Source organism: Camelus dromedarius, chromosome 11 (genome assembly GCF_036321535.1).
Source record: "Camelus dromedarius isolate mCamDro1 chromosome 11, mCamDro1.pat, whole genome shotgun sequence".
NCBI lineage: Eukaryota > Metazoa > Chordata > Mammalia > Artiodactyla > Camelidae > Camelus > Camelus dromedarius.
The window spans coordinates 6027875-6055508 of NC_087446.1; the positions used below are offsets into that span (position 1 = coordinate 6027875).

The following is a 27634-nucleotide window of genomic DNA, read 5'->3' on the forward strand; positions in this document are numbered from 1 at the left end:
TTCTCTAACACTAGTCAAGTTAAACAAACATCTTTTCAAATGTTTCTTGGCCTATTGCCTCAGGTAATTGGAAATTCATATCTTTTGTCCATTTTTTCTTTTGAGTTGATTTGTAGGAATTCTTCATATAGTCTGACTATAAATTATTTGTTTAACACATATGTTGGAAATTAGTTTCTCCTACTCTTTTGCCTATCTTTTAACTTTGGTCATACAGAAGGTTGATGTATTTTGATATAGTCAAGTTTATCACTGTTTTCCTTTATTGCTTCATTGTTTTTGGTCTTCTTAAATGAGGCTTTCCCTATCTCTACATATCATTTCAATGGCTGTATAATATTCCATTGTGTGGATGTACAGTTAATGAAATTCTCTCTCCCTATTGAAAACTTAAGTTGTTCCATCCCTTCACTATAAAGAATGCTATGAAAAACAACTAAGCATTCAACTTGATATTTTTAACACATATCTTAGTGCCTAGCAAAATGAGCATACTGTTTCTTGAATGGGGGAGGGGAAAATGCAGGACGCTTTTTTCACACTCACATTCAAGGTATGTTAAAAAAATGCAGCCCAATGTCAACCAAATGATTGAAGAATTAGGTCTACAATTCTACTTCTCCTTAGCACATCCAATCAAAAGTTGACTCTGCCTCTAAAATGTAGGCATGGAAGTAAAGCTTCATCTTCCCTCTAAGATTGCCCTTCCAAAGAGTGGGACAATTACTTGAGACAGACCTTTAACCACATACCTGAGTCTACCTCCTTATCCTGACTTCAGTTTTGGGGTGCCCTTTGCTTGGTGAGTCTTCAAGATTTACTTCTTCGAAGGTGGTAAATGGGCCTGAGAAGAGGTAGAGGGAAGAGAAGCCTCAAGCTGAGCTGCCATAGATTTGTGAGAAGCTGCTCTATTTTCAGCGGATGGAGTTTCATATGCTGGAAGTGTGGCTTCATTTCCAGCTGGGGGAGCTCCATATACTGCAGGTGAAGCTTCATATGTCACAGGTGGGGCTCCATATTCCACAGGTGGGGCTCCATATCCTGCAGGTGGGGCTCCATATCCTGCAGGTAGGGCTCCATATCCCACAGGTGGGGGTCTATATCCGCCTGGTGGGGGTCCATATCTGGCAGGTGGGGGTCCATATCTCACAGGTGGGGCTCCATGTCCCCCAGGCGGGGCTCCATATCCTGCTGGTGGGGGTCCATAGATCACAACTGGGTATGTTAAGAAGGAAAAAAAAAAAACAGTTACTCATTTTTTAGAGTGGAAAAGGAATAAGTAAGAAAGAGGTAGGAGATAAAAAACAATGCAGAAGCAAACTGACACAGGAAGAGAATTCAGGCAGAGCAATGCTAAAGCCAGATCCTTCAGCTATCAATAGTTGAAGGCTCAGCCCTCCCAAAAATACAGCCCCACTCAAAAACACAGCACCCCCTCCAAAAATAATTGAAGGCTTTATCATTTCCTACTGTGGAGGGATTCAAATCAACAAGAAAACAATCCTATAGTTGTATCTCTACATTTCATGTAGTTGTGCACAGATATGTACTTAACTTAATAACGTTTGTTTTGATTATAAAAAAAGTAATACATACCCAATGAGGAATATGTATTTGGAAAATAGAGAAGAGATGAATTTTTTAAAGTCACCTATAATTTCATCATCAAAGACAAAAACAATATTTTGGTGTATTTCTCTGTCGGATCTCTGTTAATATTTTTTACACAATCATGATTATAAAACCACACAATTTTTTAAAAAAATCTGGCTCTTTCTTTTTGACATTATAAGAAATTTCTCCTTTTTTTCATTCTTTAAAAATTGAAGTGTAGTTGATCTACAATCTGTCAGGTATATAGCAAGGTGATTCAGTTAAACATATACATATAAATCTATTATTTTCAGATTCTTTTCCATTATAGGTTATTATAAGATATTGAATATTGTTCCCTGTGCTATACAGAAGGCCCTTGTTGACTATCTATTTTATAAGTTAATCCCAAACTCCTAATTTATCCCTCCCCCTCTTTCCCCTTTGGTAACCAGAAGTTTGTTTTCTGTGTTTGTGAGTCTATTTCTGTTTTGTACATAAGTTCATTTGTATCTTTTTTTTATTCCACATACACGTGATATTGTATAATATCTGTCTTTCTCTGTCTGACTTACTTCACTTAGTATGATAACAGAAATTTCTTTATATTATTAGTATATTTCATAAATTGAAAGCTGGACAATATATTTTTTAGATTTTTAAAATTTATTTGTGTTGAAGTACCGTCAATTTACAACATTGTGTCAACTTCTGGTGTACAGCACAGTGTAAAAGCTGGACAATGTTTTATCATATGCATAAGTGCCACTTAATTCCCTGATTGTAGGAGGGCATGTTGTTTCCAACTTTCCAAGTAATATTATAATAAACGGGTTTTATTTATTTCTGTGGCTATATTGCCAAAATGATTTAACTGTGTCAAGGTGAATTGACAATTGTCAAGCTATTTTCCTGTAATCCATATTTATGCTTAAGCTATCTAGAAAAAAAAACTTAAAAGAATTGTCTTAAATATGCTCCAAGATCTAGAGGAAAATGTGGAGAAAGTCAAGAAAATGATATATAAACAAAATAGAAATAACAATAAAGGCATAGAATACCTAACAAAAAACCAAAAATAAAAATCTGGACCTGAAAAATACAATAACTGAAACAAAAAAATCACTAGAAGGATTCAAATTCAGATTTGAATAAGTAGAATAAAGAATCACTAAACTTGGATACAGGACAATAGAAATTGTTGAGACTGAGGAATAGAAAGAAAAAAGATTGAAGAAAAGTGAACAGAGCATAAGAGACTAGTGGAACACTACCAAGCAGACCAACATACACATTGTGGAATTTTCAGAAAAAGAAGAAAGAGAGAAAGATGTAAAGAAAATATTTGAAGAAATAATGGCTGAAAACTCCCCAAATTTGATGAAATACATGATTATAAACATCCAAGAAGTTCAATAACCTCCAAGTAAGTTAACTCAAAAAGATCCCCACTGAGACACATTATGATCAAACTTTCAAAAGCCAAAGATAAAGACAGAACTTGAAAGCAGGAAGAGAGAAGTGAATCATCACATATAAGGGATTCTCAATAAGATAATCGCAGATTTCTCATCAGAAACATTGGAGACCAGAAACAAACTGTCAAATAAGAATCCTATATCTGGCTAAACTCTTTTTAGAGTGAGAAAGAAATTAAGATGTTCCCAGATAAACAAAAGCTAAGGGAGTTCATTATCACCAGACTTGCCCTGAAAGAAATCCTTAAGGGAGTCCTACAGGGTGAAAGGAAAGAACACTAGACATTAATTTGAAGCCATATAAAGAAATAAAGATCTCAATAAAGGTAAATCCTTGAACAATTATAAAAGCAAATATTATAACAATGGCTTGTAATTCCATTTTTTGCTTTCTACATAATTTAAGAGACTAAAGCATTTAAGAGAATTATTAGACTGGGGGCACATGATGTATAAAGATGTAATTTTGTGACATCAGCTGAAAGAGGTGAAGACGGATGGGCTATAAAGGGCTATAAATACAACATATTTGTATGTTATTGAACTTAAGATGGTAAAAATTCAAATTACTGTTATGACTTTAGAATGTTAAGTGTAACCCTCATGATGACCACAAAGAAAATAGCTATAAAATATAAACAAAAGGAAATGAGAAAGGACTTTAAACTTTTCACTATTAAAAAATCAACTAAACACAGACAGTAAATGCACAAAATGTGGTACAAAAAAGCTATAAGGTGTATAGAAATTAAACAGCAAAATAACAGAAGTAAGGCCCCCATCATCAGTAATTACTTTAAATGTAAATGGATTAAATTCCCCAATCAAAACAGAGATTGGCAGAATAGACAGAAACTCATGAATTCAACTACATGCTGTGTATATAAAAGACTTATTCTAGATACAAAGACACAAATAAATTTAAAGTAAAAGGTCGGGAAGAGATATTTCATGTAAATAGTAACCAAACAAGAGCAAGAATGGATATGCTAATATCAGACAAATAGACTTTACATCAAAAAGATTATGAAACAAAGAAGGAAATTACATATTAATAAAATGTCCAATTCAGCAAAAGGATATAACAATTATAAAATTTACACATTTAATGACAGACTATCAAATATATGAAGCAAAAACTGACAGAATTGAAGGGAGAAATAGACAGTTCTATGATAACAGTTGGAGATATCAATATCCTATACTCACAATAATGGATAAAACCAAACATGAGATAAATAAGGAAGTAGAGGACTTAAAAAAAACACAACAAACCAACTGGATCTAACAGACATATATAGGACACTCTACCCAACAACAACAGAATACATGTTCCTCTCAAGTAAACATGGGACATTTTCCAGGACAGATCAGATATTAGGCAACAAATTAAGTCTGGATAGATTTTTAAAGATAGATACCATACAAAGTAGCTTCTGTGACCACAAAGGGATGAATTTCCAAGTCAACAACAGAAGTAAAACCAGAAAATTCACAAATTTGTGGAAATTAAACACCACATTCTTAAACCACCAATGGATCAAAGAAGAAATCATAAGGGAAATAAGAAAATACTTACAGACAAATGAAAGTGAGAACACAACATACCAAAACTTAAAGGATGCAGCAAAAGAGATGCTAGGGAGGTGGGGGATTTATAGCTAAAAACACACTAAAAAACAAGAATAATAAATCAACAACTTAACTTAAAAACTTAAAGAACTAAAAAAAGAAGAACAAACTAAACCTGAAGCCAGCAGAAGGAAGGAAATAATAAAGATTACAACATAGATAAATCAAAAAGATAACAGGAAAACAACAGAGAATATCAGTGAAACCAAAAACTGCTTCTTTGAAAAGATCAACAAAGTTGAGAAAACTTTTAGGCTGACCAAGGAAAAAAAACAGAAAACTCAAATTATTAAAATCAGAAATAGAAGTCGGTACATTACTACTGATTCTACAGAAATAAGGATTATAATAGACAACTATGAACAATTGTATGTCAACAGATTGGATAACCTAGAAGAAATGGATAAATTCTTAGAAACACAAAACCTATAACCCCAAATTGTGAAGAAATGGAAAATCTGCATAAACTTAGTAAGAAGATTGAATCATTAGAAAAGGAAAAAGAAAAGAAAGTCTCCCAACAAAGAAAAGACCTGGACCTGATACTGTCAACGGTGAATTCTGCCAAACATTTAAAGAACTAGCACCAAGCCTTCTCAAAATTTTCCAAAAAACTAAAGATGAGGGAACACTTCCTAACACTTCATCCTATTGGCTACTGTGAATAATGCTGCTATGAACATGGTGTACAAATGTCTTTTAGACCCTGCTTTCAATTCTTTTGGTATACACCCAAAAGTGGAATTGCTGGGTCATTTAAAATTTTTTTAGGAACCTCCATACTGTTTCTCACAGTGGCTGTCCCATCATACATTCCCACCAACAGTACACAAGCATTCCAATTTCTCCACATCCTTGCCAACATTTGTTGTTTTCTATTTTTTGATAGTAGCTATTCTAATGGGGGAGAAATGAAAACATATGTTCACATAAAAACCTTGTACATGAATTTTTACAGTAGCTTTATTCATAATAACCAAAACCTGGAACCAACTCAGATATCACTGCACTGCTGAATGGTTCAATAAATTGTACATCCATAGCATGAAATATTACTCAACTATAAGAAGGAATAAATTATTGATACATGCAACAACCTGCATGAATCTTGAGAGAATTATGCCGAGTGAAAAGTCTATTCCAAAATCTTACATACTGTATGATTCCATTTATATAACATGATTTAAATGGCAAAACTATAGAAATGGAGAACAGATTGGTGGTTGCCATGGGTTAAAGAGGAGGAGGATGTGGGAGGGAAGTAGGTGTATCAGTAAAACAACAACATGAAGGATCCTTATGGTGATGTAAATGTTCTGCGTTTTCATTGTATCCATGTCAATATCCTATCTGCAAAATGTTACCAGTGGGAGAACTAGGTTAAAAGGTATAAATAATATCTCAGTATTATTTCCTAGAACTGTATGTGAATCTACAATTATCTCAAAGTAAAAAGTTTAATTTTTAAAAAAGCTATAGTTACAGCAATAAACAATCCAAAAAGGATATTAAGAGAACAATTCCATTTACAATAGCATCCAAAAGAATTTTTAAAACTAGGAATAAATGTGAAGTGAAAGAATTGAAAGACTTGTGCACTGAAAACTACAAAACATTACTGAAATAAATTGAAGAAGACTTCAGTAAAGACTTCCTATGTTCATGGATTAGAACAGTTAAGATAGCAATTCCCCCTCAAAGTGATATACAAATTCAACGCAGTCCCTATCAAAATTCTAACAGTCTTTTTGCAGAAATGTAAAAGCTGATTCTCAAATTCATATGGAACTACAAGGGACCATGGATAGCCAAAACAATATTGAAATCACAAAATAGGAAGACTTACACTTCCCTATTCTGAAACTTACTACAAAGTTACAGTAATCAAAACCATGTAGCACTGGCATAAGAATAGACTTATATACCAATGGGAATAGACCTGAGAGTCTAAAAGCAGAAATAAACCTAAACATCTATAACCAATTAATTTTCAACAAGGATGCCAAGGCTATTCAATGGGGAAATAATGTCTTCAACAAATGATGCTGGGACAACTGGATAACCACATGGAAAAGAATGAAGTTGGACCCAAACCTTACTCCATATTAAAAAATTAATTCATAATGAATGAATAACTGAAAGATAAGAGCCAAAATTATAAAACTCTTAGATGAGAACATGGGGTAGATCTTTATGACACTGGACTTGGCAATGGATTCTTAATTTGACACCAAAAGCATAAGTAACAAGAGAAAAAAATAGATAAATTCAACAAAATTAAAACTTTTATGCATCTAACAGTATTATCAAGAATATGAAAGAGGACCTACAGAATGGGAAACATACTTGCAAATCCCATATCTGATAAGGGTTTAATATCCAGGATACATACCAATATCACTGATGAACATAGATGCCAAAATCCTCACCAAAATATTAGCAAATAGAATCCAACAACACATAAAAAAGATCACGACCAAGTGGGGTTCATCCGAGGGACACAAGGGTGGTTCAACATACGCAAATCAATCAATGTAATACATCACATCAACAAGAGAAAGGACAAAAACCACATGATATCTCAATAGATGCAGAAAAAGCATTTGATAAAATTCAACACCCATTTATGATAAAAACTCTTGCCAAAGTGGGTATAGAGGGAATATATCTCAACATAATAAAAGCTATATGTGACAAACCTACAGCCAGCATAGTACTCAATGGTGAAAAACTCAAAAGCTTCCCACTAAAATCTGGGACAAGACAAGGATGCCCACTATCACCACTCCTATTCAACATAGTCCTGGAAGTCCTAGCCACAGCAATCAGGCAAGAGAGAGAAATAAAAGAGATCCAAATTGGAAAAGAAGAGGTAAAAGTGTCACTATATGCCGACGACATGTTACTATATATAGAAAATCCTAAAAGGTCCACACAAAAACTACTAGAGCTGATCGAAGAATTCAGCAAAGTAGCAGGTTACAAGATTAACATTCAAAAATCAGTTGCATTTCTTCACACTAACGATGAGTCAACAGAAAAAGAAAGTAAAAAAACAATTCCCTTTAAAATAGCACCCAAAGTAATAAAATACCTAGGAATAAATCTAACCAAGGAGGTGAAAGAATTATACACAGAAAACTATAAACCATTGATGAAGGAAATTAAAGAAGACTTTAAAAAATGGAAAGATATCCCATGCTCTTGGATTGGAAGAATCAATATTGTTAAAATGGTCACACTGCCCAAGGCAATCTATAGATTTAATGCAATCCCTATCAAATTACCGAGGACATATTTCACAGAACTAGAACAAATCATAATAAAATTTATATGGAACCATCAAAAACCTAGAATTGCTAAAGCATTACTAAAGAGAAAGAAAGAGGCTGGAGAAATAACTCTCCCAGACTTCAGACAATACTATAGAGCTACAGTCATCAAGACAGCATGGTATTGGTACAAAAACAGACATATAGACCAATGGAACAGAATAGAGAGCCCAGAAATGAACCCACAAACTTTTGGTCAACTAATCTTCGACAAAGGAGGCAAGAATATACAATGGAATAAAGACAGTCTCTTCAGCAAATGGTGTTGGGAAAACTGGACAGCAGCATGTAAAACAATGAAGCTAGAACACTCCCTTACACCATACACAAAAATCAACTCAAAATGGATCAAAGACTTAAACATAAGACAATAAACCTCCTAGAGGAAAATATAGGCAAAACAAAATATAGGCAAAAATTTCTCCTAGAAGAAATAAAAGCAAGAATAAACAAATGGGACCTAATGAAACTTACAAGCTTCTGCACAGCAAAGGAAACCATAACTAAAACAAAAAGACAACCTACGGAATGGGAGAAAATTTTTGCAAATGAAACCGACAAAGGCTTGATCTCCAGAATATATAAGCAGCTCATACGACTCGATAAGAAGAAAATAAACAACCCAATCCAAAAATGGGCAGAAGACCTAAACAAGCAATTCTCCAAGGAAGACATACAAACGATCAATAGACACATGAAAAAATGCTCAATATCACTAATTATCAGAGAAATGCAAATCAAAACTACAATGAGGTATCACCTCACACCAGTCAGAATGGCCATCATTCAAAAATCCACAAATGACAAATGCTGGAGAGGCTGTGGTGAAAAGGAAACCCTCCTACACTGTTGGTGGGAATGCAGTTTGGTACAGCCACTGTGGAAAACAGTATGGAGATTCCTCAAAAGACTAGGAATAGACTTACCATATGACCTAGGAATCCCGCTCCTGGGCTTATATCCAGAAGGAACCCTACTTCAGGATGGCACCTGCACTCCAGTGTTCATAGCAGCATTATTTGCAATAGCCAAGACATGGAAACAGCCTAAATGTCCATCAACAGATGACTGGATAAAGAAGATGTGGTATATTTATACGATGGAATACTACTCAGCCATAAAAACTGACAACATAATGCCATTTGCAGCAACATGGATGCTCCTGGAGAATGTCATTCTAAGTGAAGTAAGCCAGAAAGAGAAAGAAAAATACCATATGAGATCGCTCATATGTGGAATCTAAAAAACAAACAAACAAACAAAGCATAAATACAGAATAGAAATAGACTCATAAACATAGAATACAGACTTGTGGTTGCCAAGGGGGTGGGGGGTGGGAAGAGATAGACTGGGATTTCAAAATTGTAGAATAGATAAACAAGATTATACTGTATAGCACAGGGAAATATATACAAGATCTTATGGTAGCTCACAGAGAAAGGAATGTGACAATGAATATATATATGTTCATGTATAACTGAAAAATTGTGCTCTACGCTGGAATTTGACACAACATTGTAAAATGATTATAAATCAATAAAAAATGTTTTAAAAAAAAGAACTCTTACAACTCAAACAACAAAAAGATAAAATACCAAAGTTAAAAATGGGCAAAGGATTTGAATAGATATATCTTCAAAGAAGATATACAAATGTCCAACAAGCACATGAAAAGTTGTTCAATATCACTAGTCATTAAGGAAATGCAAATTAAAACCACAATATCATCTCACACTCCCTAGGATGGCTTTAATATAAACGAGAATAAGCAAAAAGGGGGAAATACCAAGCATTGGCAAGGATGTGGAGAAGCAGGAACTTGGACATTGCTGGTGGGAATACAAAATAGTGAAGTTGCTGTGGAAAATAGTTGGCTAATTCCTCAAAAAGTTAAGCACTGAATTACCATATGACCCAATAATTCCAATCCTAGCTATATACTCAAGAGAAATGAAAACTTAAGTCCACACAGAAACCTATACACAAGTATTTATAGCAGCTATTATTCATAATAGCCAAAAGGTGGAAACAAGCCAAATGTTCAAAAATGGCTGGATGGATAAACAAACTGTGATATATATACAGTGGAATATTATTCAGCCACAAAAAAGAATAAAGTACTAATACATGCTACAGCTTGGACAAACCTTGAAAACATTATGCCAAGTGAGACAAGCCAAACACAAAAATTCACATGTTGTATGATTCCTTTTATGTGATATATACAGAATAGGCAAATCCATAAAGACAAAAAGCAGGTTAGAGGAAACTAAGAGATGAGGGGAGGGGACAATGGGGAATGCATACTTAGTGGATATAGGGTATTCCTATGGAGTGATGAAAAAATTTTGAAACTAGAGAGCTGATGGTTTTACAACATTGTGAATACACTAAATACCATTGAATTGTACATTTAAACATGGTTAATTGTATGTTATGTGAATTTCAACTCAAAAACTTTTTATAAAACTTTAGCAACACTTACTTTTAGATTTTGAATATTAGATTTTATTAACCCTTAAAAACTAAGGTAACCGTTAAGGTTATAAATAACTATCCTTCAGTTGTATACAAAACTAGAAGCTGACAGGCATGCATGTCATGTTTGAAGGAGAACCCCAAGAAATGGCCTGCATTTGGGGGTCTGTTGGCAACCTGTTAGGACACCCTTTGTGGCCCACAAACAGCCTGTGGACCACATTTGAGAATCACTGATCTAGCATCTCCCTGGAACATGACTCAGCAGCTATTGACAGGCACAACTGTTAAAGGAAAAAGTACAGGGCACACAGCCCAGGACTGGAGTCCTCAGTGAGGTTAAAGGGCATGGCACAAGTATGATGGCTATGCTTGTGTGAAAAGGGAAGGGGGATGTGGGCTAGAGCATATGTTCTCTGCTTAGGCTGTAAGCAGTAAGTGACTGTTCCCACTGATGAGAGTTGCCCAGGTATGCTCCATAATTGTACATTATAGCTAAAAGTCAGCCTGAAACAGAAGTCCAGTCACTTACTGACTTGCCACTGCATGTCAGTCTGGACATGAAGTCATGGACTCAACCAGTTTCCAACCCCCCCAAACTTCTGCTGCTTCTCCTGTAGCAGAGTTAGAGGCAAGCTAGCAGCAAATAGATCTTTGAGCCCCTGGCATACGTTTCCACTTCCCAGGAAGAACCTCCCTGCCAGACCTTACCTGGACAAGGCGTCTGTTGGGTATACATCATGCCCCCTGGCGCAGTAATAACATACAGTCCTGAAGGGCCGAACCAGGAATTTACATTTCCAAGTGGCATTCCTCTGGCAGCTTAGAAGACAAGTTTGGCAAAATAAGGACACTTTAATTCTTTTAAGCTAGATGTACAGCAGCTATCAACCAAATAAACACAGTATCAACCATCACCTTACATGTGTGTCCAACAATGCTCCCAGGATACAAGACTGAAAACATACACTGCCCTTGTTCTGGACTGTATGCCTCCTGAAGGTGGTAATTGTGTGTATTTGCCTGTGCTTATTCAAGGCCTAGCACAGCACCTACCATAAAAGGTACTGAGAAAAAAAATTTCCAAGTGAGGATTCTATCAAGTTGGCAAGATATGTCCTTTAAAGTCCAATGTAATGGCAGTATAGAAGAAAGTACTTCGTGTGTGTGTGTGTGTGTGCGTGTATTTTTTTTAATTGAAGTATAGTCAGTCTACAGTGTTGTATCAATTTCTGGTGTACCGCACAGCACTTCAGTCACACATGAACATACATATATTTGTTTTCTTATCCTTTCTCACCATTCCAAGAAAGTCCTTCTGTTTATCTCCCTCTACATCTCTTTTATAAGGACACTGATGGTATTGGGGGCCCACTTGAATCCAGAGTAATGCCCTCATCTCAAGATCCTTAATTATATCTAAAAATACTTTTATTTTAACAAACAAGGGAACGTTCACAGATTCTGAGGACTAGGACATGGATGATACTTTCGGGAGCTATTATCGGCCTGCCACACTAATTGCTGCCTATGGCATAGGACCAGAGGTAATGTACACTGTTCCAGGCCGGGCCCACAAAAACTTCCCAGGTGAGATCTTTACTCTCTTCCCCTCTCTGCTGGCTACCCAAAGAGGCCGTGGAAGCCATGTGTTAACAATGGCAGAGACTCTATTACCCTGGGTCTTGGAAGGGCTATGTGGAACAGAGCCCCCTTTCACCTCTGCTCATTGGCCTTTATATAAGCAGTAATGTTCATTACCTTAAGCCATTGATAATTTGGGGTTTACTGTTTTAATAGCTAGCATTAACTTAATTCCCTATAAACCTGAAGTTGTCATCCTTCCCTGTTACCCTCCTTTTCAATATTCTATGAGTATCTTCTTTCAGAATAAGTATTTTATTCACTTACGTGTTTGCTTATTTCTTATATGACTCTCACTAGACTGCAGGTTTAACAAAGAAAGGGACTATGTACGTATGTCTCATCTCATTCCCTGTTGTGTTCCCAATTGTCTCACCTAGTGTTTGGCACATGGTAAGTACTCAATATATATTTTGCTAAAAACATAAATCAAAGAGCCTTGACAAATCAGCTCTGCAGAGGGGAAGGAATCTTTCCTGGCCAAATAATCAGATCATGAATTATGATGAGAGGTTAGTTAATTCCAAAGGCCTCAAGGAAGCCCACCTCACAAGACCTGACTCTTGCCAGGGGAGCAGGCATAGGTTTCTGCACATAAACCATGATATAATCAGACCCAGAGAAGTTCCAGATATTGGGCCAAGTTCATATAAGTTGCTTAAATCCTTTCCAGGTGGCTGTGCAACCGCTGAGGCTCTGACCTACCTTTGTAGGCTAAGAAGCAGAACTTAGTGAGAGCACAAAAAGGATCCCCTAAAGTTGCCTGACCTTTATCCAATAATCCTAAAAATAAGCCCCTTCAGTACTGTGAGGTTAAAAATAAGAGTCAATTCAAGACCCAGAATGCAACTGTCCTGAGCTCCCCAGACATCCCTAGATTCTCCATAGCTACACTCCCTCTGTCTGCTAGATGCCCTGTTATCCAACGTTAGGCTTCCAGACTCTGTCTGCCATCTGGACCATGAACTGCTGTCAGTTGGAAACAGCTTGTGAATTCCTTGGCATTTATATCTTTGCCCTGTATTATTAAAGGTGACTGTAAAAAGGCTTCTTACTCCTCAATTTTCTACAATATGTCTCTCCTGTCACCTTTCTTCTCAGCAATTCACTGAAATCTCTCTTGCTAAGACCACCAACACCCTCAAATTTCCACATGCAATGCACATTTTTCAGTTTTTATTTTACTAAACATCTCTCCGGGAGCTGACAGATGACCACCCAGTAATGCTTGAAGCTTAACTTCTGGAATAATAAACTCACTTGATTCTCCTCCTACCTCTCAGCCCCAGTATTCACTGAAGATCCTTTAAATGTTGAGGACCCTTGGAATACCATCCTTAATTCACTGAATGAGCCCATCATTCACATGGCTCCAGAGATGACCTGTGTGCTGAGGATTTTCAAATCAGGTTCTTGATGCAGTTCATCTTTGGAGGTCCGAGCTGTATGTTCACTGCCTCCAGAATCTCATGTACCTCACACTTAATATGGTGCAGGATTTAAGAGCGTAGGCTCAAAAAAGCACTACCCAAAGAAGCAGGGCAGCTTTCTTTGAATTCCAACATGAGCCAACTCTGAATCTTAAAAAAGTGTAGACAGTATTACTTATACAGTATTCTTGCCAAAATATATGACCTGAATATAAGCACGAGGAAACAGACTAACACAAATTAAGGGACATCCTACAAAACAATAAGGCTGTATTCTTTTTAAAATGTCAATGTCATGAAAGACAAAGAAAGGCTGAGCCCAGATTAAAAGAGACCAAAGAAATAGGACAACTGAATTCAATCTGTGTTCTGGGATTAAATCCTAGATTGGAAAAAAAATGGTATTAGAATTAGGAATAGTAATGGTCAATCATTTGAATTTGAATATCAACTATGTATTAAATAATCATTTTGTTTCAATGATAAATTTTGTGATGTGATAAGTACACTGAGGTTAGATAAGAGAATCCCCTTGTTCTTAGGAGATACACACTTGAATATTTAGGAATAAAAGAAATTTTCTTTGTGTGACTTACTCCTAAATAGTTAAACAAAAGAAAAAAAAAAAAAAAGAACAACATGAAACAAATGTGGGAAGATGTTAATAACAGGCGAATCTAGATGAAGGGTCCATGGGAATTTATTGTAATATTCTCACAATGTTTCTATAGATCTGATTTTTTTTCAAAACTAAAAGTTTAAAAAGAGAGAGAGTAGGTTTAAGGTTTAAATTCCAGCCCCATCATTCCAGCCTTGGGAAATTATATAACCACTGATTCAGTTTCTCCAGCTACACACTGGGGATAATGATAGGACCTACATCATAAGTTTTTGTGAATATAAATAAATTAATACGTGTAAAGTTCTTGGAACACTGCCCAGTATATGATTAGCATTCAATAAACGTTAGCTAGTATTACTATGTCTATAACTGAACTCATTTCCTCTCCAATTTAGACTATCTCTTATACTCGACCATGGTTTATAGCATCGTGATCCAATCAGTCTTCTAAGTCAGAAAATTTACTCCATCCTTCTGTGTGTTCCCAGGACTTTGTCGATGCCTCTGTTACTGCACATACCATAAGACAGGATAATGTATTTGCATATGTCTATCTCTACTAGGTTGTGTTAGTCTCAACAGATTGGAGGTGGGGATAGAAGGCAAGGGAGAAAAGGGAAGAGCATTCCAGACAGAGCAAATAGCACGAAGGCTCAGAGATGGGAGCACAAGACACAAAGAAGTCCATGGATTGGCATACAAAAACTGAGAGACTGAGGGGCATAAAGTGAGGCTAGATTGAATTAAAATATATCATAAAAAGATTATTTGCATTCCAAGTTTGAAAGAGTCCTCCAATACATCCATTATATCAGTGCTGCAGGGCTTGACAGTATCTCTTCCCATGCTTTAGTCCCATGGAAGACTTAAATTAAACCCACTAAGAGAAGCAAAGGCAAAGCCAGAGAAGAGAGAAGATAAAAAGGCATACCAGAGGCAACATGGCTGAAAGTGAGGCTGCTCAATGATATGTAAGACCAGCACTTAAGTGGACAAAAGACTATCAGGTATAATTAGTCATTCAGGTATCAGATGGTAACCTCCCAATAGACTGCAAACTACTTCAGGATAGGGACGGACTGAATCTTGTGTTCCCAGCACCTAGTATGGTACTTGGCACATAGTCGGTAGGCTCAGGAAATGTCTGCTGAATATATGTGCAATTACCAGCTGCCTGACCAGAGAGGCCAGACATCTTCACTAGCTAACTTCAATTACACAGGCTTCAAAAATCCAAAGCCCTTAGTATTTTTATCAGCATCGCTCACCAGCAGAGGCAGCTTTCGTCAGCAGCTGGGCAAATTCAATGGCACCTCCTTTTCTGAAGGCTAACTTAAAAACAGCCTGTCCTTCCCAGCCACCTGGGGAAAAAAATGGTACACACTCACTGAGAGGCTGGCACAGCTGGTAACAGGACTGCCACAAAAACTGAGAGAAGCACTACCCAAAGAAGCAGGGCAGCTTTCTTTGAATTCCAACATGAGCCAAGTCTGAATCTTAAACCTTCTGGAAACTTTTGGGGAACAAAGTACATTTCTGATGGGGAGCACTTACCATCCGGAGCTGCCTGAATGGTTCCTTTAATGTAGTTGGGGGCAAAGACTGGTTGTTCAACGGTACAGTTACTCATCAGATCAAATGGCATCATAAAAGAAAACATGGGGTCGTTGACTGAGTGTGAAGTCACAAAGATCACCTAAGAGAGGAAAGAAACTTAGGAAGAGGAAGGCCATTTGTCCATGGATTGAAACATGGAAGAGCTATTCTAAAGTCAAGGCTGCTTTGGCATCCTGGCCTAATTGAGAAACATCACCAATTTTTTTCCACCACTCCTCAACATGGAAAATCTCAAAGTGAGAATGTTTTAAAACACTTTGAAAGTCAATGTTTAACCTCTCTCCATTTTAAGGAAAACAAATGTAGAGTTAATCAGATCAAAGTAGTAGTAGAAATTACCCGGTATGAAGTGAGAAACAATGTTCCCCTCTTTGTACCACCAAAGAGATTGGATCCCACTGGTTGCTGTAGGAAGGAGAGGTCCACATCTGAACATTGCTTCAAGACACTGTGGAAAAGAAACAGCAGACAGTATACAATTTAGAAGTTATGCAGAATGATACAAATAAAGTTCTTAGCACAGTTTCTAGCCTGGAGGGAGATTTTAATGTTACTTGCTGATGCTGCTGCTATTTTATTAAAATAGAAAGTAATTTAAATGATCTTGTTCTCTGGCAATTCACACTTATTCTTCTCCCTCTTTATCAGTGGGTTTTTTTTTCCCTTATCAGACCTACTTTTATTATTGTTTATTCATTAATTCGTATACTTCTTGTACAGTTGGTATAAAGCACTATGTTAATGGAAATGTTTCTTGGACTCTGGTAAAGAAGGCAAGGCATACACAGAGTGCTCCAGGATCCTCTGACATGTTGTTTCCTCTTCCTGCCATGTTCTACCCTGACTCCTAACCTGTAAAACTTGGACTCATCCTGTTCTCACTCATAGAATCCTACTGTTTTCTTTCCTTTCTTAGTAATTATTATAATACATATGTATGTATGTATGTATGTATGTATGTATGTATGTATACACACACATATATGTGTATGTGTTTGTTTATTCAATGTCATCCCTAAAAATCATTAGGAACAATGTCTGTCTTCCTTGCCACTGTAGCCCTAGCAAATAATGGTGCTACAAAACATTTATTGAAAGAATGAGTGAATGAAAACATGAATACAGATAATAATGCAAGTAATATATGCAAGCATCACATAAATGGCACAAAAATATTACAGCAGTTTAGTGGAAGGAGAGATTAGCTTTCGGTTGAAGTAATTAGGAATGACTTTATGGAAAGTTGAAATTTGAGCTCATTCTTGAGATGAATAGTGTTTCAGTAGGCAGAAGTGAGGGTAGGGGACAATCTGATGGGGAGTAAACAGCATTAATGGAGGTGCAGGAGCAGCATTAACGGAGGTATGCAGTGGAAAGAAAGCTGCATACTTGGAAGCAGCCTACCTGTGTGGATTCATCAAAACAGCATGGAAGTAAGGTTGGGAGGAATAGTGAGATGAAGCCATGCTGAGACTAGAGCTTGGAGACATCATTTGATAGGCAAGAAGGAACTGTGAGCTGCAGCTGTCTCAGTAGGGAACTTACATGATCAAGGAGGTGGTGGTGTATCAGAGAGATCAATCAGTTCAAGCGTTCCTAAAATAGTCCTGATATGAGGTAATAAGAACTGCAACTAGGGTGGTGGTATATAGATAAAAGGGGCTTTTTAAGAGATTATGAAAATATAGGATGTCAGCAAATATGGTGGAACAGGGAACTCTAAAAATCAGCCCAGACAGAGGAAGCAAGATGGCGGAGTAGAAGGACGCTTGTAGCTCACCCTCTCCCACAAATACACCAAAACTGACATCTACGGACCCACTCAGCCAACCAGAACACCTGCCGAACTCCGACAGAACATCGCCCTCTTCGAAAGACTAAGACGCCAAGAATCTGGTAGGAAAAAAGGAAAAAAGAAAGAAGAAAAAGCAAAACAGTGCAGGACCAATCCCGCGGGGAGGGAGTGGCAAAGGAGGACTGACACTCGTTCGCTGGGTCTCCCCTCTCCAACAGAGAGGCCAGTGGGACAGAGGAGGAACCTCTGAGGCTCAGATCTGCCCCGAGCACCCCTTGACCGACAGAACTGAGTTAAACAGGCACAAAGGGTCCCCGCGACACCCAGCCTGAGACGCGAGCCGGCAGCGGGGGCCAGGGCAGGCATCCCGAGCTGGCCGGAGGACTGGGGCAGCTGCACTGAGGCAGCCCCAGGGGACTGCAGGGGGCTGCGCGCCGTGGCTGGGAGGGGATACGGAGCAGAACCTCGGTCCCCCATAAATTGCAAAAAAAGCAAAGCAACATGGCTGGTGTGCCCTGGGGGAAGGAGCGCCATAGCCTTGTCTCCTCAGACCTGCGCCGCTATTACTGGCACTTCTTGCGAGAAGAGAGGCGGGGCTCAGCCACAGCTGCCATATTCTTCTGTGCACAGTGCCCAGGTGGGGGCAGGGCCGAGACCTGAATCCGTGCCAGGGGGCTCCGCAACCTCCTAGGCAGGACTGAGACTTTACAGCTGGAGGCAGATAGGATCTTTCTGCCCTGGTACCTCAGAGAACTCACGCCACCAAGACAAACAAGGAGCTGAGATTTGGCACGGAGCAGAGGCAGGGCCGTTCCACGGTCTTCTCCGAGCCCGCCTTCGGAATGCCGACCCGAGGTAGAGCAGGCAGCTGCACAGAGCAGCGGAGCGACCGGCATCGGGAAAGGGAGGGCGGCAACCCGCTTTCCTGGCAGGAACGCAGCACCTGACTGTGGTGCTGGGAGGGGGCGCTATCTGCCCACCTGCCTCCCCTGAGTAGCAGCATCTGACTGCGGCATCGGGAAGGGGAGTGACCCGCCCGCCCACCAGATAAGAGCTCAGCACCTGACCCAGTGTTGGGAGGGGGCACGATCTGCTAGAACCAACAGCCACTGGGAGCAGCACAGAAGAGAGCGCCAACAGAGGGCCTCTGGAAACAGCAAGCTGAGTTCGTGAAACAGGGCGAAGACACAAAGACCTCTCAATAAAATCCTTAAGAGCACAGCATCGCCAGGAGAACTAGATAACTGATACTCCTTAAGCCACAGTGCCAGAGAGATAAGAGCAATATGAAGAAGCAGAGGAACCACTCCCAATTAAAAGATCAAGAGAAATCCCCTGAAAGCACGATCAAGGAAATAGACATTGATGGCCTACTAGATCAAGATTTCAAAAAAGGAGTGATCAAAGTACTGAAGGAACTAAAAGAAATAGTTTTTAGAGATATAAAATATGTCAAAAATGAAATAGAAGCTATAAAGAAGAACCAAGTAGAATTAGTAAACTCATTTGCTAAGATGAGATCTAACCTAAAGGTTGTACAAAGCAGGCTAGATAATGCAGAGGAACGAATAAGTGACCTAGAAGACAGGACAACAGAAAGCACCCAATCAGAAAATCTGAAAGAAAAACAAATAAAAAATAATGAAAACAATATAAGGGACCTATGGGGTAATATAAAGTGTGCCAATCTATGCATAATAGGGGCTCCAGAAGGGGAAGAAAGAACAAAGGGGATTGAAAAGGTATTTGAAGAAATCATGACTGAAAACTTCCCAAACCTAAAGGAATCAGATATCAAAGTACAGGAGGCTCAGAGGGTCCCAAACAGGAAGAACCCAAACAGACTCACACCAAGACATATTATAATCAAGATGGCCAGCGTCAAGGATAAATGATCCTAAAGGCACCAAGAGAAAAACAAAGAGTGAGTTACAAGGGAACCCCCATAAGGCTCTCAGCTGATTTCTCTACACAAACACTACAGGCCAGAAGGGAGTGGCAAGATATATTCAAAGTCCTGAATGAAAAAAAAAATGCAGCCTAGGATACTCTATCCAGCAAGGCTATCCTTTAGAATAGAAGGAGAGATAAAGAACTTCACAGACAAGCAAAAACTAAAAGAGTTTAGCAACACTAAACCCATGCTAAAAGAAATATTCACAGGTCTACTCTAAATAGAAAAGAAGCAGGATGCTACAAAAATGAGAAACTCATAACTGGAAAGGAGATAATTGCCATGAATTACAAAAAGAATAAACAAAATTGTAAAAGAAGACATCTAAATCATTAAGAGTGGGAGAGGGAAGCAAGGAAAGCCATTGTGGAAAACAGTATGGAGATTCCTCAAAAGACTAGGAATAGACTTACCATACAAATCCCACTCCTGGGCATAAATCCAGAAGGAACCCTACTTCAAAATGACACCTGCACCCCAATGTTCATAGCAGCACTATTTACAATAGCCAAGACATGGAAACAGCTTAAATGCCCATCAACAGATGACTGAGTAAAGAAGATGTGGTATATTTATATGATGGAATGCTATTCAGCCATAAAAACTGACAACATAACGCCATTTGCAGCAACATGGATGTTCCTGGACAATGTCATTCTAAGTGAGGTAAGCCATAAAGAGAAAGAAAAATACCATATGAGATTGCTCATATGAGGAATCTAAAAACAAAACAAAACATAAATACAAAACAGAAACAGACTCATAGACATAGAATACAAACTTGTGGTTGCCAAGGGGGTGGGAGGTGGGAAGGGACAGACTGGGATTTTAAAATACAGAATAGATAAACAAGATTATACTATATAGCACAGGGAAATATAAACAAGATCTTGTGGTAGCTCATAGCGAAAAAAAAATGTGACAATGAATATATATATGTTCAGATATAACTGAAAAATTGTGCTCTACACTAGAATGTGACACAACATTGTAAAATGACTATTACTCAATAAAAAATAAGCCCAGAATTCTAAAATCTAATCAAAAGCTTACAGCAACTAGGGGGATGTTTAATTAAGAAAAAAACTAGTTGAATCTCAATAAGAGAGCTTTGTACACTTTAACCTACCCTGGTACTCTCCTCCACTCCCCAGCTTGGCAACAATCTTGAAAACAACAATCCACATTCTCAGTACTGGTACCAAGTACTGGAGGGAGGAGAACAGACCTCAGAGAACTGTGATTGTCTGTTTTGACCTGTCTGGTGGTTTCCTGAAGGACTGGCTCTCAGGGCATGTGCCTAATTCAGAACTCTCTCAGGACTTAGGCAGCCACCCAGGGTACATGTGTCAAAAACATTTCAAGCAAAATCTGTTAGAACTGCTATCTGGGGCAAAGGATGACATTTGGGGCAAACAATTAAAAAAAAACTGAAAAATCAGGAAGGAAAGACTGGGGAATGAGAGGCTTTGAGGAATAAAGGCTTTGAAAACCTCTGACACGTTCGTGGGAATCTAGAAAGCACAACACATATATTTTCAAGGCTGAGTTCATACTCAGAAGAAACCTGAGAAGTACCTAAACTCTTACCTCTGGCTGATAATGAGGCTCTGCCTAAGTAAAAAGTAAAAGATAAGACAGAGTTTTAAACTGCCTGGCTGAGTGATACAGGCTCCAAAACACACACACACACACACACACACACACACACACACACACACACCCTTCATCTGCAAAGACTGGGTTTGTTGTTGTTGTTGTTGTTGTTGTTGCAGACATGTAAGCAAATTGTCAAATCACTAAATTAATAGAAGCAAGCCACTAAATTAATAGAAAAGAGTCCACATTTGTCAAGAGCCACACAAGACAAACAGAGTATAGACTTTAAAAAATTAGTTCAGAAAAACTACTACATAATACTACAAACAAAACCACTACAACAAGCAGCAACAACACCCAGAGGAAGAGGGAGAATCTGATTTCCAGAGTTGTCACATTATAATTCAAAATATGTCCAATTTTCAACAACAACAAAAAAATCATAAGGCATACAAAGACACAAGAAAGTATGTCCCATTCACAGGAGAAAAAGAAATTAATTGAAACTGCCCCTGAAGAAGCCCAGAAATTAGATTAACTAGACAAAGGCTTTAAATAAACTATTTTAAATATATTCCAAAAGTTAAAGGAAACAATGACTAAACAACTAAAGGAAAAGGTTGAGAACAATGTCTCACCAAGTAGAGAATATCAATAAAAAGATAGAAATTATAAAAAAGAATCAAATAGAAATTCTGGAATTGAAGACTACAATAACTGAGATAAAAAAATTCAATATTGGGGGGCTTAATGGCAGATTTCAGCAGGAAGAATTATTGAATTTGAACATAGGTCGATCAAGGTTAACAGTTACTATCTGAGTAACAGAAAGTAAAAAGAGTGAAGAAAAAGGAACAGAGTCTAATAGACCTGTGGAACACAATTAAACATACCAACATATACATAATGGGACCAGCAGAAAAAGAGGACAGAAAAAAGGGAGCATAAAGACTTTTTGAATAATGGCCAAAAATTTCCTAAATTTAATGAAAGACATGAATCTATACATCCAAGCTTAACAAATCTCAAGTAGAATAAACTCGAAGAGATCCACACCAAGACACATTATAATCAAACTGCTGAAAGCCAAATACAGAGAATCTTGAAAGCAGCAAGAGAAGTGAATCATCATGCACAAGGAATTCTCAATAAGACAAACAGCTGACTTATCATCAGAAACTATGGAGGTAGCAAGATGACATATTCAAAGTGCTAAAAGGAAAAAAAGTGATCAACCAAGAATTCTATATCTGGCCAAACTATCCTTCAAAAATTACAGGGAAATTAAAACTTTACCAAATAAACAAGAAATGCTAAAGGAAGTCCTTCAGCCTAAAATAAAAGACACTAGACAGTAAGTTAAAGAAGATACAAATAAATGGAAAGACATCCCATGCTCATGTATTAGAAAACTTAATACTGTTAAAGATGTCCATAGTAACTAAAGCAGTCTACAGATTCAATGCTGTCTCTATCAAGAACCCAAAAGCATTTTTTTTCACACGCAAGTAAATTCATTCTAAAATTCATATGGTATCTCAAAGGACTCTGAGTAGCCAAGACAATTTTGAAAAGAACAAAGTTGGAGGACTCACACGTCCTGGTTTCTAAATGTATCACAAAGCTACAGTAATCAAAACAGTGTGGTACTGGCATAAAGACAGTGGAATAGACTATAGAGCTCAGAAATAAATCCTCAGGTACATGGTCAAATAATCTTCAAAATTCCACAAAGATGTCATAACCACTCAATGGGGAAAGGGCAATCTCTTGAACAACTGATGTTGGGAAAATAGATATCCACATGCAAAGGGATGAAGTTGGACCTTTTCTTACACCATATTAAAAAATCAATTCAAAATGGATCAAAGAACTAAACATAAGACCTAATACTACAGAACTCCTGGAAGAAAACATAGGCAGGAAATTTCATGCTGTTAGACTTGGCAAGTTTCTTGCATTTGACACCAAAAGCACAGGCAACAAAAGCAGAAATAGACAAATGGGACTATATCAAACTTGAAAACTTTGGTGCATCAAAGGACACAATCAAGAGAGTGAAAAGTCAACCTCCAGAATGAGGGGGAATATTTGCAAGTCATAAGGGGTTAATTGGATAAGGGGTTAAAATATCCAGAATATATAAAGAACTCCTTACAACTCAATAACAAAACATAACCTGTTTTTAAAATGAATAAAGGATTTAAATAAACGTTTCTCCAAATATGATATCTAAATGGCCAAAAAATATGAAAAGATGTTCACTATGACCAATCATCAGAGATATGCAAATCAAAACAACAAATGAGATATCACCTCACACCTATTAAGATGGCTATTATTTTAAAAAAGCACCAGAAAATAATAAGTGTTGCCTAGGATGTGGAGAAACTGGAACACCTGTGCACTCTTGGTGGGACTGTAAAATGGTGCAACCACTGTGGAATAATATGGAGTCTCCTTAAAAATTAAAAATACTACTACTCTATTATCCAGCAATCCCACTCTATATTGAAAAGAATTGAAAGCAGGGTCTCAAAGAGATATTTGCACACTCACATTCATAGCACCACTATTCACAATAATCAAGAGGTAGAAGAAACCTAAATGCAAATGCCATCAGTGATTGAATGGAGAAGCAAAATGTGGTATATAAATACTATGGAATATTATTCAGCCTCAAAAAGGAAGGAAATCTTGTCACATGCTACAACATGGGTGAACTTTGAGGACATTATGCCAATTGAAATAACTCAGACAAAGACAAATACTATATGATCTTACCTACATGTGGAATCTTTAAAAACAAAAAGTCAAATTCACAGAAAGACAGTAGAACAACAGTTATTGGGGTTGAAGGGATGCCAGGAAAAGATACAAATTTACCATCATTTAGGATAAATAAGTCTAGAGATCCAATGTACAGACTTATTAATGCTGTACTGAACATTAGAAATATGCTAAGAGAATAGATTTCAAGTGCTGTCATCACACCAAAAAATGGTAATTATGTGAGATGATGACTAGTGATCATTTCACTATGTGTAGTATATCAAATTATCACATTGTATATCTTAAATATATACAATTTTTAATGGTTAAGATGATAAATTTTGTTGCTTTTACCACACACAAAAATGATGGACAACTTAGCAAAACAAAGAACATTTATGAACAACGAAAATTTACCAAAGACATAAATGGCTAATAACAATATGACAAAAATAATTTCACTAGTGATAAAACTTAAAAAAAATTTCATTATTTAGATTCCATTATCAGACTGAAAGAGCTATCAAAAATTAACACAGGGTGTTGGCAAAGGTATGGTGAAATTGGGTACTCAGTATTAAGAGAAATGTAGATGTAAATGTAATGTCACTTCTGTAGGGTGATTTTGCAATAAATATATTTCTATTTATAAATATATTAAAATATAAAATATATTTAATACTTTAAGATATTTTGACAAAGCTTTTCATATTTTTAAAATATATTTTAAATCTTTTTTAAAAAGTATGTCCTCCGATCCCACAATTCTACTTTCAGGAATATGTCTGAAAAAAACATTTTGACAGTTGGGTAGAAATAAGTCTTTAAAAAATTCACTGCAGCAACGTTTATAGCAATGAAAAATTAAAACCAGAATATCCCAGATAGGGGCTTGAGTAAAGATTTAAGCATACTGGAATACCAGATATTGAAAATAATGATACAGATACTAATACTGGTATGCATTCCCAATACATTGGTAAATGAGAAAAACAAGTTACAAAGCAGTCTGAGGTGAGGAAATGTGTGTTTTCAGAGAGGGAAGTGCAGAAGGCTATATACCAAAATGTAAAAAGTACTGGATGTTGGAATTTGGGGTAATTTTAAATGTTTCCCAATTTTTCTACAATGAACACACATGGCATTATCTGCACACGTTTCAGAATATGGATTTTTTTTTAAAAAAACCCTCAATGTCTTCTCTTTTTACGAGTAGAGTCTGGCTCATACATTTATGAGTTTTCAGCTGGGATCAGAAAAAATCTCCACTAATCACAGTCAAGCTGTGATGAATTTCTCAACTGTGTATTGTGACTAGGCAGGAGAAGTCAAAATACAACCAATCTTCCCCCTCTCTCCAGCTATTTCTTTAAAGTAGTTTCAATCCAGGAAGCCAGTGCAACAACAGAGCTTTCTTTGATGAGGAGAAAGTAGAGAAGCAGTCCTTTTCCTTTTTGAGGGGCAGCTGGAGTAGAGAAGTTAATGCACAGTACCTAAGTTCAAAGGTCTCCCACATGCAATGGCTATATGATTTTAAGCAAATTATTTCCTCTTTGTTTCAGTTTTCCCACCTGTGAAATGAGGAAAACAGTACTGATCCTCATTCCAGACAGAGTAGATACATGTATACAGCCCTTAGAACAGTGCTTGGCTGTGATTAACCACTCAAGTGCACAGAAAGGACCCCACAAAGACAATTCAAAGGACCATAAAATCTGTATTTGTTATAATTTTTAAAAACCCTGCTTCATTCCCTGCCTCCAGCACACAAACAGAAAAGCAGAAAGACAAGCCCGTAGCCTGAATGAGAAGACACCCAAACGTCAGCTCAGAAGCGGCTTCAAGGCACAGAGCCACAGGCACACAGATCAAAGTTCTCTAGACCAGTGTATACGGAGACACTGCAGTCAGAATGGCGAGCGATCATTTTCTACTACAATACTGCATAAAGCAGCAGAGGTCCTTCGGGAGCAAGGGAGGTCGTACAGCCTTGATGGTGCGTATAAATTCGTCAAGAAAATATTCTGGGGAAGGGAGTATAGAAAAAAAGATCTGGACATCAGCATTTGGTACTATCTTAACGGATCTTTCTGACAGATGAGTCACAGCGATCTAGCTTAGTCTCACCTGAGCACTGCACTGGGTTTCAGAGTCTCACTGTGGAGCAAGAGCAAAGGAAAATGAGGGCAAATCGAGACAGAGAGAGAAGCATAATTAAGAATTGCTGGAGGAGCCAAAAGGACTCTGGGAAATGGTGGCTGGGTTTTGAGGAGAGATGTGGAGTGGAGTCAAAGCATTAGGTGGGGAAGTGAAAACGGGCTGCTCTGGGCTGAGCCTGATGGAGGCGAGAGGAGGGCCGAGTGGCAGGCACCCAAACGCCACGCAAAACGACAGGTACAAACCCCAGGCCGCCATGGGAGGCCGAGAGCTCATCATTCTTCCTAGACGCGATGTCTTATGGTCTGGATATTTTCAATAAAGTAAGACCGGTCATCTCCTCGGTTAGGAGGAAGAAGAAAGAGGGCTGTTTGAAGTTCTGCGGGTGAGGCTCCTCCCCACACACAGTTCGGGATCTTTCCAGAAACACCTACACTCAAGCCTCTTCTACCTTCAGAAGCCCAGGACTTTGTTCCTGTCAGCCTACAAAGGTGGCGGGCTCACAACGGCAGCCCCACGCGACCCGGAAGGGCAGTACGACTCTCCACTCCCACCAGTGCACCTCCACCTTTCTTCTGAAGCGACACACGCCTGAAGCCCCGTACGCCCGCCGCCACCTTCGCATCCGGCGCACCCGCGAGGTGGCGCGTGCGCCCTAACGTCAGGGCGGAGCTAAGCGTGCAGCGCCCAGAAAAGGCGGGAAAGTCTCTGATTCGCTGAGAGTTCGAGAGCCGCCGGCTGTTCCCCTTGCGTCTCCTCCCTCCTGTGACAGCGTCCGGAGCTTCCCATCAGGCACCTTTCGCCAAAAGGGATGATGGCGGCATGGCGGTTCTCGGTGTGGCTCTGGTTCACTGCCATCCGGATCCAGACCCTCTCCTGCCGCCCCTCAGATGGGAAGGGGCGGGGTCTGTGCCAAGCGTTGGGCGGGGCTCTGAAGGGGAGGGCGGAGATTATGGCGCAAGGGCAGGGAGTGGGTGGGCGAGGCGGCTGGTCACGTGAGGGGCCGTGGTCAGAGGAGGAGGCGCAGTCGGTGTTCAGACAGCCCTGATGGGGAAGGGGAGCGGGTCCAGGGAATTGAGTCCAGTCCCCGAGAGCAGAGAGGTGAGTGAGGCGTGAGCATTCTCCTTACAGCCACTGGCTGTCCTGGGAACTGCGTGGTTGCCCCCACCTCATTGCCCCGCTGCCCGCGGGTATGGACTTGAACTGGTCCTGCTTAAAACGGGATTTTCCTGCCCTCTCCCTGGCGTGGGTCAGGAAGCTGTTGTCCTTTGGAGAAAGGGTCCGGAATGATTCCTCAACTCTCTTAAGGCAAGCAGAACTTTCTTCAACCAGAGAAAGCCTGGAATCAGAGCCGATTTCTTTTGAGGTAGCATCCAGGAAAGGGTGCGTGAGCTGGGGCAAGAAGTCAAAAGAAGAATTCCGATCCTGATGGAGAGAGACTTTTGTCTCTGTCACTCATCATAACTGCCCTGCCTCCTCCAAAGGGTGATTGTGAGGATCGGGTGGGATGTATTATACCAGAATTGCTTTT

At 38.5% G+C, this 27634-nt stretch overlaps 1 protein-coding gene across 1 annotated transcript; it reads right to left on the reverse strand.

The window, feature by feature from the left end:
• Window positions 1-817: 817 nt before the first annotated feature.
• Window positions 818-26961, reverse strand: WBP2NL (WBP2 N-terminal like). Its single transcript, XM_064491293.1, has 7 exons — window positions 26900-26961; window positions 26074-26103; window positions 16166-16274; window positions 15764-15905; window positions 15478-15570; window positions 11225-11335; window positions 818-1215 (listed from the first exon to the last, which is right to left on the reverse strand). The coding sequence occupies exons 1-7, from the start codon at window positions 26959-26961 to the stop codon at window positions 818-820; spliced, it is 945 nt and encodes a 314-aa protein (XP_064347363.1).
• Between the last annotated feature and the right edge of the window lie 673 nt (window positions 26962-27634).